This window comes from Callithrix jacchus, chromosome 2 (genome assembly GCF_049354715.1).
Source record: "Callithrix jacchus isolate 240 chromosome 2, calJac240_pri, whole genome shotgun sequence".
Classification (NCBI taxonomy): Eukaryota; Metazoa; Chordata; class Mammalia; order Primates; family Cebidae; genus Callithrix; species Callithrix jacchus.
The window spans coordinates 133624486-133644620 of NC_133503.1; the positions used below are offsets into that span (position 1 = coordinate 133624486).

The 20135-nt window shown below is 37.2% G+C and overlaps 1 protein-coding gene across 2 annotated transcripts in view; it reads left to right on the forward strand.

The window, feature by feature from the left end:
* Positions 1-20135, forward strand: part of WDR41 (WD repeat domain 41) — a 59950-nt gene that overhangs the window by 31110 nt on the left and 8705 nt on the right. For both annotated transcript variants that reach the window (XM_008991907.5, XM_008991909.5), the window contains exons 6-9: positions 129-240; positions 2791-2853; positions 4230-4340; positions 18267-18451. In XM_008991907.5, coding sequence (XP_008990155.1) covers positions 129-240; positions 2791-2853; positions 4230-4340; positions 18267-18451 — 471 coding nt within the window. The remainder of the gene's footprint in view (positions 1-128; positions 241-2790; positions 2854-4229; positions 4341-18266; positions 18452-20135) is intronic.

The following is a 20135-nucleotide window of genomic DNA, read 5'->3' on the forward strand; positions in this document are numbered from 1 at the left end:
CTGCTAAGGAAAAATAAGCTCCACCTATTGAAGGAAGGGGTTAAAGAACTTGTGGACGTATTTTAAAACCACTGAACAATGACTGCTTGAATTTCTAACCTGATATACATTTCAAATACATTTTGCAGTGTTTGACTGTTCTTCAGAGACTAGATGTTTGGCTTTCTGGTGGGAATGACCTATGTGTGTGGAACCGAAAATTAGATCTCCTGTGTAAGACTAGCTACCTTTCTGATACAGGTAAAAAACAAATCAAGGTAATTTTAAACTATGATTGACAGACACTAGAAGACACAGCAGATCTTCAGAGAGACTGGCCCTAAGTAGAAAGGTCAATATAGGCAATTTTTCTTTTCAGTTTTGAAGATAACAGGTAGCCATATTCAATTCAGATGAGGGGTTGTATAAAATACATTTTTATCCTGAATAAGGAGGAGAAGACTCCACTCCTTTTGGCTTCCCCTTCTCTTCTAACAGAATTGTTCAAGAACTACCTTTTTTCCAATGCTCTTGGGCTATTTTTGGTGAACTATGTTTGGTGAGCATGCTGATACCTGGAAGCAGACTCTTACAACTTTACCTTAGCAGTTTTCTCTTTTTTAGTGGGGTCATTAACTTTGAATAGATTCCTAAGGATTACCTCTTTTTATAATTGTCCTTACCAAAAAGTTTATACATGTGCAAGCTTACTGATAAGGTTTCATTTTCTCAGAATTCTGTGTACATACGCTTTTGGTTTCAACAGGAAAAAAATAAATCAGTTTAAATTTTTATACCAAGGATCTTAAAAAATAAATTCCATTTTTAGAGTAAAAATATTGAAATATAAATAAGTTTTCATAACAACCTTGAAGTTACACTATTAACTATTGTTATTTCTAAAAGTAGTCAAATGGGCCTATGGGTCTCCTAGAAGGAACATTATTGTGCATATTGTTGACATTTCAGTGGTAGCAGGAGCCCTGAGAGTTTAATTTAGTTAATAAGAGCTAGCTGAGCTCCATATAGTTATGATAAAGCATCAGAAAAATAATGACTTAGGAAAACTAAATCCATACATTGCTAAGGTTTACATTTAACCACTCAGTTCAGCATTTGATTACTAACAGTCTTGCTCGAATCTGGAATACATTTCCCTGTTTACTATTATCATGAAGTATATAATTTTATGTTCATTTTCCTCTCTCTTTTATTAGCCAGTGGTGTTTGTAAATTTTATTTTAATAAAGTTATATTGTAGAATGTTGAAATTGGGGCTGAAAAACATCTTCGGTGTGTTCCTGGAAATAGCCACCTCTTATTGCAGTCTCCCTTTCTTTTGCAAGTTTTCTTTGAGTCTATACATTAAGTAATCACAGTATTGCTGTTTATCAGTGTCTCAAGAGTTAACAGAAGGCTTTGAGGGAATCTATGGGAAAGCCTTAAAAAGACCATGGGTTACCATTGGTGAGCTATTGGTCATTTGGGTTTTCCAAATTACTAGAGGCCAGATCATTAATAGTGTTATTAGACCCTTATGTCATTATGTCCTTTCATAAGCCCTGCTTGATTTATGGGCTGGTAGAGCTTCTACACGCTGTTATTCTGTGTTTGGAAATAAGCAAAGATAATCTCAGTCAATGTGAAACAATGGAAGGAGCCCTGGACTGGATGGCAGGGCACCCATGTCCTTTCCAGCTGTATGTTCTGTGATGCTGAATATTAGATTGCTACTTCTGGATTGTTGGGCTTCTAGTATTTTCAAAATAATTTAGTGAAAGATTTTAAACACGCTGTTTGCTACATTTAGAATTCTCTTGCTACCCACCTTGCTGCTCTCCCATCTCCTCTGCCTTCTCTGTACTATTCTTTCACCTTCATTGCAGCACTGTTTCCTCCTCCTTGTATATGGGAAAATAACTGTTGTGATTTTGAATAGTATTTCTGGCCAGTACAAAAGTAGGTTTTGTATTGGCCAGAAATACTATTCAAAATCACAACAGTTAGTACTTTGATGGATGGGAAAGATAAGCAAATGAGTAGACCATTTTCCACACTTGCATATATATAAATTACATATATATCACAATGGAAAAATTAAACAGTTGTTTTTTTTTTTTTTGCCAACACGTGGTGGTTCTAATATATCAACTCTTTCATTCATGCCAACAGAAGTAAAATGGTAACATACCTTATAGAAGTTATAGTTACCCTAAAATATAGTTACCTTAAAATATGATTTGGCTATGAAAAGATACTCAGACCTCTTTATCTAAATAAGTGAAATGTGTTAGAATGTTGAATCTGAGTATTTCAATAATAGAAGAAAATTGGTACATGTATTAGTGGATTACAGATATGCTATTTGAAGGCCGCTTTCTTAGCTGCTAACTGTTAGCTAGTTGATTCAGTGGCAGGGAGCCTGCTCAGGGTTCTTAAATGTATATGAGGGAAAACCCCAATTTTACATCCCTTTTCAGCTAGCCATCTTGTAAATGGGTGATGGTGATTATCTTAAGAGATCCCTGGTAAATAAGTTTGAATAGCTGAATCTACCACTCTACCACAATAGTTAAAAAAAAAAAAAACCCTTTTCTGCTCTTAATAAATCAGTAATGTCTTCCAAAGTCTAAGAAACTTACATTTAACAAAATCATTTTTATAAGTAAGCAAGTAAGGAAGTATGTGTGGAGCCAGTTCTGTGTGCTTTATCTTCTTTATGGAAAACGACTGACATAAAACTGAGAATTTTTTTTTTTTGAAATAATGTAAAAAGAAATAATTTGACCTTTGTTTTGTATGTTTTTGGAGGTATTAGTGCTTTGGTTGAAATACCTAAGAACTGTGTTGTGGCAGCAGCTGGCAAAGAACTGAGTGAGTATGAATTTTTTCTTTTTATATATATTTGAACTAGAATTGTATACGCATGCTGGAAGGACTGATTAGTTTTTTCTTTAAGGGACACCTGCATGTACCCCAGTCTTGGCTTCTTGGCATTGTTGAAGTGATACAGAGATTGTTGAAGTTTCTTTTTCTCATCAGTATTTTAATCAGTATGTTAGCTTGGTTAAACAGTATATTGCTTGTTATTCCAAAATTCCAATTTCAAGATCACTTGGTAGTATTCCAATTAAGGTAGAATTTCCCACAACACTGATAATATCAGATAGTTCTCTTTTCCATTGACTGAAAAACCTTCTTTTGACAACCAGTTTGAACATGAGTGGCTGTCAGGATTAAATAACCTTGTTAGAGGTTTGTGGTTTGGTAAAATACTGTCAGAGACACAAAAAGAAGCATGGCATGACCTATCTTCCAGAGAGAAATATGAGAAAGAAGAGATACTTTAGTAATTTGAAAAGGACATGATCTTTGAGACTTTTCACTTCTCAGATGTTAGTCATCCCAATCTTTGAATATCCACAGCAGTTGGTTCAGTGGTATATTAAAGCACTCAGTATATTGATGTTAAGCCTGTTTATAAACAAGTCCCACTCTCACTCTAGACTGAGCATTTGTGACTGGGCCTTATTCACATTTGGTATCTAGAGTTCCCAGAAGATAAATGTTTAGAAAATGTTGTCAATTGAATCACATCAGTGGATTTTATTATGGGTTTTCTGTATTGATTAAAGTTAGGATTTATACTGCTTTAAAACTATTTGTTAAAGTCAGATAATGAGTAAAGCAACACATTGAACATTACTATAGTCAGAAGAACTATGATGTATAAAAATTATAAGACATACTCAGAGAATTTATAATTTAATGGTATATGCCTAGGAATCAAAAACTTTTTTAAAAAGAAGCTACTGATGTCTTCACTGAGTTGAAGTTAAGCTTTGATTTGCAGCTTATTCTGTAGCAGTGCTTACTGGCGTGGGGACATGAGTAGAGAAAGCTGATGTGGAGGTGATTCAGGCATGTGGGCTAGTCACTGGCTAGGGAGGGAGTAAGCTGAGATAGCCAGACATGCATTGAAATCCTAGAGAGAATGGAAGCTTCAGTGTTTGGAAAAGTCAATAGAGGAAGAGGGTTCTCAGGATACATTCAGTATGGTTTTAGTAGAAAATCTCAAGCATTTAAAAGAAACAGTTTAAAGTAGTATGAATAAGACTTTTTTTTTTTGGAGATGGGTTTTTCAGTATGGTAGGTATTTTTCACTTAATGAAATACTTGCTTTAAAGCAGGAGTAGTATTTTATCCTCTTTGAGCACTGTAATAAAATTACATCTGTCTTTTTTGTTAAGTAATTTTCAGGTTGGTGGCACCCACAGAAGTATCACTAGAATGGGATATTCTTGAAGTTAAGCGCCTCCTTGATCACCAGGACAATATTCTCTCATTGATTAATGTCAATGGTAAGTTCATTGTGTACATTTATTATGTACAATTTTGTGCTTGTTAACACAACCTGCTCTGAACGTGAGCCTTGTTCTGGGATTCTAGAATAAGTCATGAAAATAATGCTTTAGATTAGTAGGGATTGTCATTTTCTTTTATTCTGAAGTTGTAGCCAGTGGAACTGAGCAAGTTTTCTAGATGGCTAGGTCTAAGATTTAGGCACAAGGAAAACAAAGCAGGGCAGAGAGAAGAAAATAGAGGAGAACATGATGATCTCAGGCACTGCTTGGTAGCTGTGGGATGACTGTCACTGGCTATTTCAGCAATTTTGGCAGCTGGTTCTGGCTAGTTCCTCTTTTGTAGAGAAGATTGGAAATATGCCCTTTTGTCTTGCTGTCCACACTATACAGTATCACATAGCAAGTTATACACTTATACTAAAATGAGCAGGATTCAAGCCAGTTGTAATCCTGATTGAAGACTCTCAAAGAAGAATACCAAACTAAAGCAAAGGTTTGCAGAAAATGGGTCATGTCTTCCCTTCCTCCTGGTGGGGGTTTTGACTTGCTATACATCTTATTTGGCTTCCTAAATGATTTCAATGAGTAGCTCCTGTGAGCTAAGTCTGACATCAGATGGCAAGACCACAAACAACTGATCTTGACATTCAGTTAGTTCACTTGCAAATAAGTGACAGCTTATATCATCAGAGCCGTGCTGGGTGATCAGTGTATGAAGTCACATGAGAGGACTCTTGGTAGCTTCAATTTGATAGTCTGGTGGGGCTTGTAGGATGTTCCTGTAAGGATGCTAGGAATATGATATAGTGGGAGGACTAGACAGCACCCCAGCAACATATCTCCCTGAGGCCTAGCTTGACTTTGTTTTTAAGCAATGTTTTATGTGAACATGAGACAAAGAGAGCAAGGGGCACAGAGAGCACCAAGTCTAGTCTCCATTTGTGACCAGACACGTGTTCAGATACACCAGTAAGAATGTCCCACTCAGCTCCAAAAATCTTCCTCCCTAATAGCCATCTTATTGTAAAACCCAGCTGCAGGTCTTTCTAAGGACTAGATTGCCTATGCTTATAGAAATAACAGTGGTTGATCTGGAGGCTCTTTAGCCATGGATGGAGACACTGCACAAAAGGCAAGTTCTTATTTGGGAGCTCTCTGAAACCTCACTGACACTGAGTCTTAAGTCTCAAGTTGCCAGGGCTGCTGAGAAAAGCCCAGCAATACTCAGCCATTACACTGGTCATGCTTAGCTATCTTGTTTTAGCAGTGAAGCACTGGTACCATTGAACCAGCATGGTTACACAAATGAAGATGATGGGTTGGTTACTCAAATGAAGATCATGGGATGGTACCAGATAGCCTGAACTTCATGACACTTCTTTTACCATGTGTTACGCAGAGGAGCCTATAGCAGTTTGTGAAAGCTTTCTTCAGGTATTCCTTTGCTAGATTCTTAAGGGAAAACTAAAGAAAAAAATGGTTAATGAAAGTTACAGAAAGCCCCATGTACTTTTTACTGTTCTTTATGATTTTTTAAAAAATTTCTTCTTCTTAAAAAAAAAAAAACAAATATGGGATACATGTGCAGAATGTGCAGGTTTGTTAAATCGGTATAGGTGTGCCGTGTGGTTTGCTGCACCTATTGATCTATCCTCTTAAGTTTTCTCCGCTCACTCCCCACCCCTCAACAGGTGCTGGTAAGTGTTGTCCTCCTCTCCGTGTTCATATTTTCTCATTATTCAGTTCCCACTTATGAATGAGAACATGCGTGGTTTGGTTTTCTGTTCCTGTGTTACTTTGCTGAGGATGATGGCTTCCAGCTTCATGACCATGTCCTTGCAAAGGACATGATCTCTCTCATTCCTTCTTATGGCTGTGTAGTATCCCATGGTATATATGTGCCACATTTTCTTTATCCAGTCTGTCATCGATTGTCATTTGGGTTGGTTCCATGACTTTGCTGTTGTAAATAGTGCTACAATAAACATACGTGTGCATTTGTCTTTGTAGTAGAATGATTTATATTCCTTTGGGCATATACCCAGTAATGGGATTGCTGGGTCAAATGGTACTTTTGCCTCTAGATCCTTGAGGCATCACCTTACTATCTTCCAGAATGGTTGAATTAATTTACATTTCCACCAGCAGTATAAAAGCATTCCTATTCTCCACAGCCTTGCCAGCATCTGTTGTTTCCTGACTTTTTAATAAACACCATTCTTACTGGTGTGAGATGGTATCTCACTGTGATTTTGATTTGCATTTCTCTGATGATTGGGGATGTTGAGCTTTTTTTCATATGTTGGCCATATAAATGTCTTGAGACGTGTCTGTTCTTATCCTTTGCCCACTTTTGGATGGAGTTGTTTTTTCCTTGTAAATTTGTTTAAGCTCCTTGTAAATTCTGGATATTAGACCTTTGTCAGATGGGTAGATTGCAAAAATTTTCTCACATTCTGTAGGTTGCCATTTCACTCTGATGATAGTTTCTTTTGCTTTACAGAGCTCTTTAATTAGATCCCATTTGTCAGCTTTGGCTTTTGTTGCAATTGCTTTTGGCATTTTTGTCACGAAGTCTTTGCCCATGCCTGTGTCCTGAATGGTATTGCCTAGGTTTTCTTACAGGGTTGTTATGGTTTTGGGTTTTACATTTAAATCTTTAATCCATCTTCAGTTAATTTTTGTATAAGGTGTAAGGAAGGGGTCCTGTTTTCTGCGAACGCCTAGCTAGTTTTCCCAGCACCATTTACTGAATAGGAGATGCTTTCCACATTGCTTGTTTTTTGTCAGGTTTGTCAAAGATCAGATGGTTGTAAGATATGTGGCATTATTTCTGAGGTCTCTGTTCTGCTCCATTAGTATATATGTCTGTTTTGATACCAATACCATGCTGCCTTGGTTACTGCAGCCTTGGAGTATAGTCAGGTAATGTGATGCCTCCAGTTTTGTTCTTTTTGCTTAGGATTGTCTTCGCTATACGGGGTCTTCTTTGATTTTGTATGACATTTAAAATAATTTTTTCTAATTCTGTGAAGAGTGTCAGTGATAGTTTGATGGGAATAGCATTGAATCTATAAATTACTTTAGGCAATATGGCCATTTTCAGGATATTGATTCTTCCTATATCCATGAGGATGTAATTTTTTCCATTTATTTGTTCCTCTTATTTTCTTGAGCAGTGGTTTGTAGTTCTCCTTGAAGAGGTCCTTCACATCCCTTGTTAGCTATATTCTCAAGTATTTTATTCTCTCTATAGTGATTGTGAATGAGAGTTCATTCATGTTTTGACTCTGCTTGTCTATTGTTGATATAAAGGGATGCTTGTGATTTTTGCACATTGGTTTTGTATCCTGAGACTTTGCTGAAGTTGCTTATCACTTTTAGAAGTTTGTGGACTCAGATAATGGGATTTTCTAAATATACAGTCATAACATCTAAAAACAGAAACAATTTGACTTCCTCTCCTCCTATTTGAATACCTTTTATCTCTTTCTCTTACCTGACTGCCCTGGCCAGAACTTCCAATATTATGTTGAATAGGAGTGGTGAGAGAGGGCATCCATGTCTTGTACTGGTTTTCAAGAGGAATGATTCCACCTTTTGCCCATTCAATATGATATTGGCTGTGGGTTTGTCATAAATACCTCTTATTATTTTGAGATGTATTCCATCAATACTTAGTTTATTGAGAATTTTTAACATCAACAGATGTTGAATTTTATCAAAGGCCTTTTCTGCATCTGTTGAGATAATCACGTGATTTTTGTCATTGGTTCTGTTTATGTGATAGATTACGTTTATTGATTTGCATATGTTGAACCAGGCTTGCATCCTAGGGATGATGCCAACTTGATTGAGATGGACAAATTTTTTGATGTGCTGCTGGATTTGGTTTGCCAGTATTTTATTGAGAATTTTTGCATCAATGTTCATCAGGAATATTGCCCTGAAGTTTTCTTTTTTAGTTGTGTCTCTTCCTGGTTTTGGTATCAGGATGATGCTGGCTTCATAAAATGAGTTAGAAGTCCCTCCTTTTCAATTGTTTGGAGTAGTTTCAGAAGGAATAATACCAGCTCCTCTTTATACCTCTGGTAGAATTCAGCTGTGACTCCATCTGGTCCTGGGGTTTTCTTGGTTGGTAGGTTATTAATTATTGCCTCGATTTCAGAACTTGTTATTTGTCTCTTCAGGGATTCAACTTCTTCCTGGCTTAGTCTTAGGAGGGTGTATGTGTCCAGGAATTTATCCATTTCTCCTAGCTTTTCTAGTTTATTTGTGTAGAGGTGTTTATAGTATTCTCTGATGCTAGTTTGTATTTCTGTGGGGTCAGTGGTCATATCCCCTTTTTCATTTTTTATTGTATCTCTTTGATTCCTCTCTCTTTACTTCTTTATAAGTCTAGCTAGCAGTCTATTTTGTTAATTTTTTCAAAAAACCAGCTCCTGGATTCATTGATTCTTTTTTTTTTTTTTTGGAGAGTTTTTCATGTCTCTTATCTCCTTTAATTCTTCTCTGATCTTATTTCTTGTCGTCTTCTAGCTTTTGGGTTAGTACATTTTACTTTATAAACTCTATGACTATAAAATTATACTACAGATAATAAGCCAAAAGCATATTTAGGAATCAAACATGACGAAGAGGTCTGGCAAAATTTGAAAATGGTTTGCTGACTATCTCATCTTGCAGTACCTAGGCACGTTAGGCATGATGTCAATGTCAGTGAACCTGAAATGTTCATGTTGTACAATTTCCTGCTTCACTTCAAGCTCTGCTCCTTTCTCCTCACCCACTACCAATGAAAGATATGGCCAGTTGCCTGGATTTCTATGTCACAGGGCAAGTCTATGTTCAGAGGGATGGCCCCAGGGCAACCTCAGAATTGTACTACAGAACACCAACAAGCGTGGATAATGAATACCAGGTTTGCTAAAAAGATGGAATGCCCAGGCAGAAGGTTTTCTAAGACAGACAAAAAATAACTGATAATCTCTCCAGGCAGAAGGCTCTGGGTGCTTCTTTATTTTATTCTTTTCCTTGTATCATGTTGCAAGCATGGTTTGGTAATCATGAAGTATTAGTACTTGTGAGGGATGGATAGACAGATACCAGGTGAGATTTTCATACTAAGTGGCTTTTGATACAGGATGAAAATTCATCCACTAATAATATTATCACTGAGGTTGTTTGTCTTGAAACAGTTTGAATGACCTCTTCGGAATTAGTTTACCCTGTATAAACTGCTTAAAAATGCATGCTGATTGGCTGGGTGCAGTGACTCATACCTGTAATCCCAGCATTTTGGGAGACTGAGGTGGGTGGATCACCTGAGGTCAGGAGTTTGAGACCAGCCTGGCCAACATGGCAAAAATACAAAATTTAAAATACAAAAATTAGCTAGGTGTGGTTGCACACACCTTTAGTCCCAGATATGCAGGAGGCTGAGACAGAATCACTTGAACCAGGAGGTGGAGGTTGCAATGAGCCAGGATTGTGTCACTGCACTCCAGCCTGGGCGACAGAGTGAGACTCCATTTAAAAAAAGAAGTGTCTGATTCAGCTGAATGCCAGTATTTTGTTTTTAGGGAAAATTCCAATTGGTCATTGACATTTTGTTTCTACTGCATGGAGAAATCACAGACACTGGAGGATTAAGTCAGAGCAGGCAGCTACATGATCTCAGCAGGTGAATTCTGTGTTAGGACTATAGACGCAGAGTGAGAGTCAAGCGGGGAATCTTCATGCCTTAACTTCTCTGGTTCTTTTGTAGTTTGAATGAAATTAGAAAAAGGAGGGAAAGGTGTGGGAAAGAAGGTCATGGGAAGATTAGTACTGCCTTAACTTTCCCATTACTAAAATTAGAAGCCTGTTTTGCTGTACATATGAGAAGTGAGGTTATTTCTCCACAGAGCAAATTCTATTTCTGTTAATAAACTACAGAAATTAGATATTAATAATCTACCTATTATGGACTTGGAGCCAAGACAAATAATGTTTACATGTAGGATTGCTGGTTATTCTGTATCTCTTGAGAGATTGTTCATGTGGTCATTAGATATTTCTGTCCTGCTGGTTTATTTGATAAATGAAATAATTAAATCATAATTACTCATCTATGTATTCCTAAATTAACAAGTAACAGGATGTTTTAATACAAAATACCACCAGGGGCACAAAAATAACATTTGATGTCTTTTTAAAATGGCTACACATTTATTATTCAATTTGATTTTTACAATCATCTCATTTAATGCATGAGGAATCCAAGATAAAGGTTAAACGACTTCCTAAAGATCACCTGGCAACAGGCCGAGCCAAAATCAGAACTTGGGTTCCTAGACTAAGTGCATTATACTCTTCTGTCTTACCCTAAATATGTAATAATTTAAATAAATTGCATTTATTTGAAATAAGTCCAACAGTTGTACATTTTCTATTAAATAGTATGTAAAGTATATAATATGTAAAATGGAAAACAATCCATTTTTAAAGGTTTTAAAAACTTGTACAAGTTACACATAATCATAGTAGAAAAATATGTAAATAGTGAAAAACATAAAAGTTAATATTAAAATCTTTCCACTGTCCAGTATTAAACACCAGTCCACATCTTTCTAGGTGATTTTCTGGGCATATGTGTATGTGTATATGTTTTGTAACAATATGTCATGAATATATTTCCATATTGATAGACATACTTTTATAACTTAATTTTTTTTTGTTTGTTTTTTGTTTTTATCGTACTTTAGGTTCTGGGGTACATGTGCAGATCATGCAGGATTATTGCATAGGTACATACATGGCAAGGTGGTTTGCTGCCTTCCTCCCCCCATCACTATATCTGGTATTTCTCCCCACGTTATTTCTCCCTACCCTCCCCACCTCTAAATGTCTGCAGTGTGTAATGCTCCCCTACCTGTGTCCATGTGTTCTAATTGTTCAGCACCTGCCTATGAGTGATACCATGTGGTGTTTGGTTTTCTGTTCTTGTGTCAGTTTGCTGAGAAAGATGATTTCCAAATTCATCCATGTCGCTATGAAGGACACGAACTCATCGTTTTTTATGGCTGTGTAGTATTCCATGGCATATATGTGCCACATTTTCTTTATCCAATCTATTGTTGATGGACATTTGGGTTGGTTCCAGATCTTTGCTATTATAAACAGTACCACTATGAACATACGTGTGCGTGTGTTTTTATAATAGAACAGTTTGTAATTCTTTGGGTATATACCCAGTAATGGGATTGCTGGGTCAAATGGTATTTCTGTTTCTAGGTCCTTGAGAAATTACCACACCATCTTCCACAATGGTTGCACTAATTTGCACTCCCACCAACAGTGTAAAATTATTCCTATTTCTCCACATCCTGTCCAGCATCTATTGTCTCCATATTTTTTAATGATCGCCATTCTAACTGGTGTGAGATGGTATCTCAGTGTGGTTATGTTTGTTGGCCTCATAGATGTCTTCTTTTGTAAAATATCTGTTCATATCCTTTGCCCACTTTTGGATGGTCTTGTTTTTTTTCTTTTCTTGTAAATCTGTTTTAGTTCTTTGTAGATTCTGGATATTAGCCCTTTGTCAGATGGGTAGATTGCAAAAATTTTTTCCCATTCTGTTGGTTGCTGGTTCACTCTAATGATTGTTTCCTTTGCTGTAAAGAAGCTCTGGAGTTTAATTAGATCCCATTTGTCTATTTTGGCTTTTGTTGCCATTGCTTTTGATGTTTTAGCCATGAGGTCCTTGCCTACGCCTATGTCCTGAATGGTTTTGCCCTAGGTTTTCTTCTAGGGTTTTTATGGTGTTAGGTCTTATGTTTAGATCTTTAACCCATCTGGAGTAAATTTTAGTGTAAGGTGTCAGGAAGGGGTCCAGTTTCATCTTTCTGCACATGGCTAGCCAGTTTTTCCAACACCATTTTTTTAAACAGGGAATGCTTTCTCCATTGCTTGATTTTGTGAGGTTTGTCAAAGATCAGATGATTGTAGATGTACGGTGTTGCTTCTGAGGCCTCTGTTCTGTTCCACTGGTCTCTGTTTTGGTACCAGTACCATGCTGTTTTGATTACTGTGACCTTGTAGTATAGTTTTAAGTCAGGCAGCATGAAGCCTCCAGGTTTGTTCTTTTTGCTTAGGATTGTTTTGGCTATTCGGGCTCTCTTTTGGGTTCCATATGAAGTTTGAAGTGGTTTTTTCCAGTTCTATGAAGAAGGTCATTGGAAGCTTGATGGGGATAGCGTTGAATCTGTAAATTACTTTGGGCAGTATGGCCATTTTCACAATGTTCATTCTTCCCAACCATGAGCATGGAATGTTTTTCCATCTGTTTGTGTCCTCTCTTATTTCGTTGAGCAGTGATTTGTAGTTCTCCTTGAAGAGGTCCTTTACATCCTTTGTTAATTGTATTCCTAGGTATCTTATTCTCTTGCTAGCAATTGTGAATGGGAGTTCACTTTTGATTTGGCTATCTGTTTGTCTGTTATTGGTGTATAGGAATGCTTGTGATTTCTTCACATTGATTTTATATCCTGATACTTTGCTGAATTTGCTTATCAGTTTCAGGAGATTTTGGGCTGAGATGATGGGGTCTTCTAAGTATACAATCATGTCATCTGCAAATAGAAACAATTTGGCTTCCTCTTTTCCTATTTGAATATCCTTTATTTCTTTTTCTTGCCTGATTGCTCTGGCTAGAACTTCCAATACTATATTGAATAGGAGTAGTGAGAGAGTGCATCCTTGTCTTGTGCCAGATTTCAGAGGAAATGCTTCCAGTTTTTGCCTGTTCAGTATGATATTGGCTGTGGGTTTGTCATAAGTAGCTTTTATTATTTTGTGATACATTCCTTCGATACCTAGTTTATTGAGAGTTTTTAGCATAAAGGGCTGTTGAATTTTGTTGAAGGCCTTCTCTGCCTCTATTGAGATAATCATGTAGTTTTTGTCTTTGGTTCTGTTTATGTGGTGGATTACATTTATAGACTTGAGTATGTTGAACCAGCCTTGCATCCCCATGATGAAGCCTACTTGATCATGATGAATAAGCTTTTGGTTTGCTGTTGCATGCTGTTTGCCAGTATTTTATTGAAGATTTTTGCATCAATGTTCATCATGGATTTTGGCCTGAAGTTTTCTTTTTTAGTTGCATCACTGCCTGGTTTTGGTGTTAGGATGATGTTGGTCTCATAACATGAGTTGGGAAGGACTTCCTCTTTTTGTATTGTTTGGAATAGTTTCAGAAGGAATAGTACCAGCTCCTCTTTGTGCATCTGGTAGAATTCAGCTGTAGACCCATCTGGACCTGGGCTTTTTTTAGTTGGTAGGCTATTAATTGCTGCCTCAACTTCAGCCCTTGTTATTGGTCTTTTCAGAGTTTCAGTGTCTTCCTGATTTAGTCGTGGGAGAGTGCAAGTGTCCAGGAATTTATTCATTTCTTCCAGATTTACTGGTTTGTGTGCATAGAGTTGTTTGTAGTAATCTCTGATGGTAGTTTGTATTTCTGTGGAATCAATAGTGATGTCCCCTTTATCGTTTTTTATTGCATCTATTCGATTCTTCTCTCTTTTCTATTAGTCTGGCTAGCAGTCTATGTATTTTGTTGATCTTTTCAAAAAACCAGCCCCTGGATTTGTTGATTTTTTTTGAAGGGTTTTTTTTTTTTTTTTTTGTCTCTGTCTCCTTCAGTTCTGCTCTCATCTTAGTTATTTCTTGTCTTCTGCTAGCTTGCTCCTCTAACTCTTTCAATTTTGATGATAGGATATCAATTTTAGACCTTTCCTTGCTCTTCATGTGGGCATTTATTGCTATGAATTTCCCTCTAGACACTGCTTTAAATGTGTCCCAGAGATTCTGGTATGTTGTGTCTTCATTCTTGTTGGTTTTGAAGAACATCTTTATTTCTGCCTTCATTTCATTGTTTATCTAGTCAACATTCAGGAGCCAGTTGTTCAGTTTCCATGTAATTGTGCAGTTTTGGGTGAGTTTCTTAATCCTGAGTTCTAATTTGATTGCACTGTGGTCAGAGACTGTTTGTTATGATTTCCATTCTTTTGCATTTGCTGAGGAGTGATTTACTTCCAAGTATGTGGTTGATTTTAGAGGAAGTGCAGTGTGGTGCTGAGAAGAGTATATGTTCTATGGATTTGGGGTTTAGAGTTCTATAAATGTCTACTAAGTTCACTTGGTTCAGATCTGTGTTCAAGTCCTGGGTTTCCTTGTTGATTTTCTGTCTCATTGGTCTGTCTGATATTGACAGTGGAGTGTTAAAATCTCCCACTATTATTGTGTGAGAATCTAAGTCTCTTTGTAGGTCATTAAGGACTTGCTTTATGTGTCTGGGTGCTCCTGTATTGGGTGCATATATATTTAGGATAGTTAGTTCTTGTTGTATTGATACTTTTACCATTATGTAATGCCCTTATTTGTGTCTTTTGATTTTTGTTTGTTTAAAGCCCATTTTATCAGAAACTAGGATTATTACCCCTGCTTTTTTTTTTTTTTGCTCTCCATTTGCTTGGCATATCTTCTTCCATCCCTTTATTTTGAGTCTGTCTGTGTCTTTGCATGTGAGATGGGTCTCCTGAATACAGCACACTGACGGTTCTTGGCTTTGTATCCAATTTGCCAGTCTGTGTCTTTTGATTGGGGCATTTAGTCCATTCACATTTAATGTTAATGTTGTTATGTGTGAATTTTATCCTCCTATTTTACTACTGGTTGGTTGTTTTGCCTTTGGTTGGCATAATTTCTTCATTACGTCATTGGTCTTTACCATTTGGTTCTTTTTTGCAGTGGCTGGTACTGGTTTTTCCTTTCTGTGTTTAGTGCTTCCCTCAGGAGCTCTTGTAGGGTAGGTCTGGTAGTGACAGAATCTCTCAGCAATTGCTCGTCCATAAAGGATTTTATTTCTCCATCGCTTATGAAGCTTAGTTTGGCTGGATGTGAAATTCTGGGTTGAAAGTTCTTTTCTTTAAGGATGTTGAATATTGGCCCCCACTGTCTTCTGGCTTGAAGGGTTTCTGCCGAGAGATCCACTGTGACTCTGATGTGCTTCCCTTGTGGGTGACCCAACCTTTCTCTCTGGCTGCCCGTAGTATTTTTTCCTTCATTTTAACCCTGGTGAATCTGACGATTATGTGCCTTGTGATTGCTCATCTACAGGAGTATCACTGTGGTGTTCTCTGTATTTCCTGTATTTGAATGTTGGCCTGCCTTGCAAGGTTGGAGAAGTTCTCCTGGATAATATACTGAAGAGTGTTTTCCAGCTTGGATTCATTCTCCCCGTCATCTTTCAGTACACCGATGAAGTGTAGATTAGGTCTTTTCATATAATCCCATATTTCTTGGAAGCTTTGTTCATTTCTCTTCATTCTTTGTTCTCTTTTCTTGCCTTCTCGTTTTGTTTCATTGAATTGATCTTCAATCTCTGATATCCTTTCTTCTGCTTGATCTATTCAGCTTTTGAAACTTGTGTATACTCCAGAGTTCTTGTGCTGTGTTTTTCAGCTCCATCAAGTCGTTTATGTTATTCTCTAAACTGGTTATTCTCGTTAGCATTTCATCTAACCTTTTTTCAAGGTTTTTAGATTCTTTGCATTGGGTTAGAACATGTTCCTTTAACTCAGAGAAGTTTTTTATTACCCACCTTTTGAAGCCTGGTTCTGTCAATTCGTCAAATTTGTTCTCCATCCAGCTTTGTTCCCTTGCTGGTGAGGAGTTGTGATCTTGTGGTCAGGGAGAGGTGTTATGTTTTTTAATGTTTTAATTCTTCTTGCACTATTTTTTTCCCATCTCATTGGATTTATATAGTTTTGATCTCAGGTAGCTGCTTGGGGAGGCAGACTTTCCTTTGCCTGCAGAGGCGCTGCTGGGCTGCCACAGGTTCAGTGGAGCTGCTGCATCTTTTATTTACTCAGGAAAATTAGGCTGACTTCTGCAATGGTGGCCACCCTTCCCCACACTGAGCTTGACCTTGACTGTTCCTGGTTGCTCTCTAGGTGCGAAACTCTGATGTAAGAGTTTTTTTTTTTAGTCTGCTGGGCTTTGTGCGGTGGAGGGGGGACCCATCCTGCTGTATGGGCTGTTTCCCTGTTTTCAGTTCCCCTTCCCACTGTGGGGAGGGTAGATCCATCCAGCTGACTTTCTGGCTTTCAGATCAGCCAGCCAGTGTTTCTGCCTAGATCTATGCTGACTGCCCCGGCTTCAGCAGAAGTTGCTGTTCTGCCCTATTCAGGCAGTTCAGCCCAGTGAAGATCTCCTGTTCTGTGGGTTGTAGAGGTCTTGGGTGGAGCACTGTATCCAAACCGAAGTCCCAGAGGGGGAGATCCCCCAGTCCTCCAGATGGAACCTGGGTGGGGCAGTGCCCCGCCTTGCCTCAACTTGCCCTATTTGGTTTATACCCATTGTCCAACCAAACCCACAAAATGAACCTGGTACCTCATTTGGAATTGTGGAGACCACGTGGCTTCTGTGTGTGTGTGTGTGTGTCTCTCTCTCTCTCTGGGAGCTGCTTTCCAGTGCTGCCTCTTATTCGGCCATCTTGTGATCCCCCTATAACTTAATTTTTAATAGCATTACTGTTTCATTTTGTTGATGTCTTATTCAGTTCTCAATTTGATGTGTAGTTATCTTCAAGATTGTGTGTGTGTGTGTGTATATATATATATATATATATATATATATATATGTATATATGTATGTATGTATGTAACAACCTTGTACATTTATGTATTTCCTTCAGGATAAATTCCTAGAAGTAGAATTGTTGAATCAAGAGATTTACATTTTTAAGGTTTTGATACAGATTAGCAAATTAATCTTTGAAAAAAACAATACCAATTTATAGTAGGGCATTAGGCAATACGTGTTCTGATTTCTTATGCTTTTGTGAATACTGACTGTATTGGGTATTTTCCTGATTTATAATATAAATTCAAGTCAATAAATGGTATCTCCTCTTTTTAAATTTATTTGATTATTAAAGGAGTTGAGCATCTTTCCACGTTTACTGACCATTTGTATTTGTTTTGCCTTTTCAGATTCTTTTCCCATTTTTTCTGCTTTATTTATCTTGTTCTTAATAATTTGCAAGAACTCCTTTTGTATCAAGTATATTAAACCAACATTGTCATCCAAGTTGCAAATTTTTCCAGCTTTTTGTCATTTAAGTGTATTTTTGTGTGTTTTTTTAAGACAGAGCCTTGCTTTGTCACCCAGGCTGGAGTGTGCAGTGGTGTGATCTCAACTCACTGCAGCCTCTGCCTCCCAGGTTCAAGCAGTTCTCCTGTCTCAGCCTTCCTTGTAACTGGGACTAAGGCGCATACCACCACACCTGGCTAATTTTTGTATTTTTAGTAGAGATGGGGTTTTACCATATTGGTCAGGTTGGTTTCAATCCACCCGCCTCGGCCTCCCAAAGTGCTGGGATTACAGGCTTGAGCCACTGTGCCCAGCCCTTGTTTTTGTTTTGCCTAGCTATTTACTAGGATCTCTTCTCCTCTGACCCCACTCTGCTTCCGTTAAAGTCTTTTACTACTCCACATTCATAAAAGGGTTCACCTTTATTTTTTTTCTAACCTTTAAGTAACTTAAGTGTTTTAATATATTTGAAACTTATTTTGGTGTATGATCCAAGATTAGGTTCTTTTACTTTTATTCTCCTTAATTGTAACCAGGTACTCCAATGTGAGGTATTTCTTTACTGAAATGAAATGCAATCATTATTACATACTAAATTACTAAGATAATTTGAGTCTGTTTCTGGACTTCTTGTTCTGTTATATTCATCGTTCTTTTGGCTTGCCTAGGTACCTCGCTGCTGTAAGTACTGTGTTTTCATAGGGCATTTCTACTAGACATTCCATTCAGTTTTACCTTTACCTAGATAAAATGATTAATAATGAGGCATATGTGAACTTTCCCTAGATTTGAGTTTTGTCACTGGCTCCCACATTGGAGAGCTGATCATCTGGGATGCCCTGGACTGGACTGTGCAGGCCTACGAACGCAACTTCTGGGACCCATCTCCACAACTGGACACCCAACAGGAAATAAAACTCTGTCAGAAATCAAATGACATTTCTATTCATCATTTCACATGTGATGAAGAGGTAAAAAATCTAGACACTATCTATAAACTTGCCTTTTAAATAAACCCAATTTCCGATTTTAAAAATTTAATTCCATGTTTGACATAGAAAAGGTATCTATCATTCATGGTTTCAAGTTGTGCTTTATAATGGTCTGATTTTTTTCTAAAATGGTATGACTTGTGTTAAAAAAGCATTTTAATCTTTGCTTCTAATCTTGAGGCAAGGAAATGATTAAATGGCTACAGATTTTAAAACTGTTGAAATTTTGGGTTGGATTAAATAATCCCATTGGATTTGAGGTTAATGCTTACACTTGTTTTAAGAAACACTGTGAAAAAGAACTCTTTTGAAGATCTGATGGATTTCCTAGTGAAGTAAATGAAATTAAAAATTTCAAGAATGTTTCTCTTAGTCCACTGGCATCTTGGAGCAAGATAAATTGAGTGAGAATTGTTGATTTCCATCCTCTAGGGCTTGGCAGTGATGCTCTTGAAGCACTTTACATCCTTTTTGCTGTAAGAGATTAGTACCAGTGGACTACTGCTTTACTTAGTAGTGGATATCCGTGTTGGTGAGAAATTTCTCGACTGAAATGTGCTATGTCCGATGGACGATATATGTCCTATGTAATCTTATCTCTGATCTGAAAACAAATCTCTTAGCATCAGGGGCTCAGAAAATGTGTTTAAAGGGCAGTTAACTTTTCAAATGTAATCACAAGAAATGTTTTAGAGTTGTACCCTTCGAGGAGAAGTCGTTGGGGAGGCTTTTCTCTCCCTACTTTGTGACTTTTTATACTGTTTGAAGTTTCTAACAGCATGCGTATTATTTTTATTAAAAATTTCATTAGTAGTGTTCTGTGGTGGGGGAGAATATGATCCGTTTTTCTTTGTACTACTCTGAAAACAAAACAAAAAACAAAAGATTAGGAAAGGAACAGGATTTTAAAACGCTAATATATTCAAAGATTGTTTTTTGTATCCCAACTTTATTTTGAAAAAAGTTAATATATGATAAAAACGGTATGGTCTCAGAAAAGATGGAGACTAGATCACTAAGAGTTGTAGCCCTACAAATTATATATTTTAAATGTTACATGTTTTTTGCTCACTTTTGTAAAAATTAATATTTAAAAGTTTTTTGTTCTATATTTCTTTTAATCTTATTTTTTGATTGATGTTTATTTTCTACTATACATGCTTGATAAAGCATTATACAGTTTTCCCTGATTTTTCTTCTTTCCTTCTATAGGGTACAGTTATTGATGACAGGTGATTGATAGTGTCTCCATTGAGTAAATGCTGCCTTCAAAGCTCATCAGTTCTCTAGTTGTGTTTATAATTTTCTTCTTGACCTTGGATAAATTACTTAAACTGTTCCCAGAGTTCCTGGTCTGTAGAACCAGGGAATTTTGGCATTGAATACAATCCATAGGGCTTTCCATTTTAGCACCTTGACTAGCAATGTTCATTAATGCCCCAGCCCTGGGCCTGAGCTGCATTGCTCATTGCAGAATACTAATCCTGAGAGTCAGGGGATCATTTCAGATTTTAGATTCCAGCAAGCCTTGGGGGCATGTTTTGGTTCAGTTATTACAGGTCTCGGTTCAGTTTGTCGTCTTGGAGGCTGTGTGATCAAGAGTAGAGAGGGCCCAGAATCTGGTGAAACCAGAAGGCATTATGTAGGGATATTTGAAAGGTCT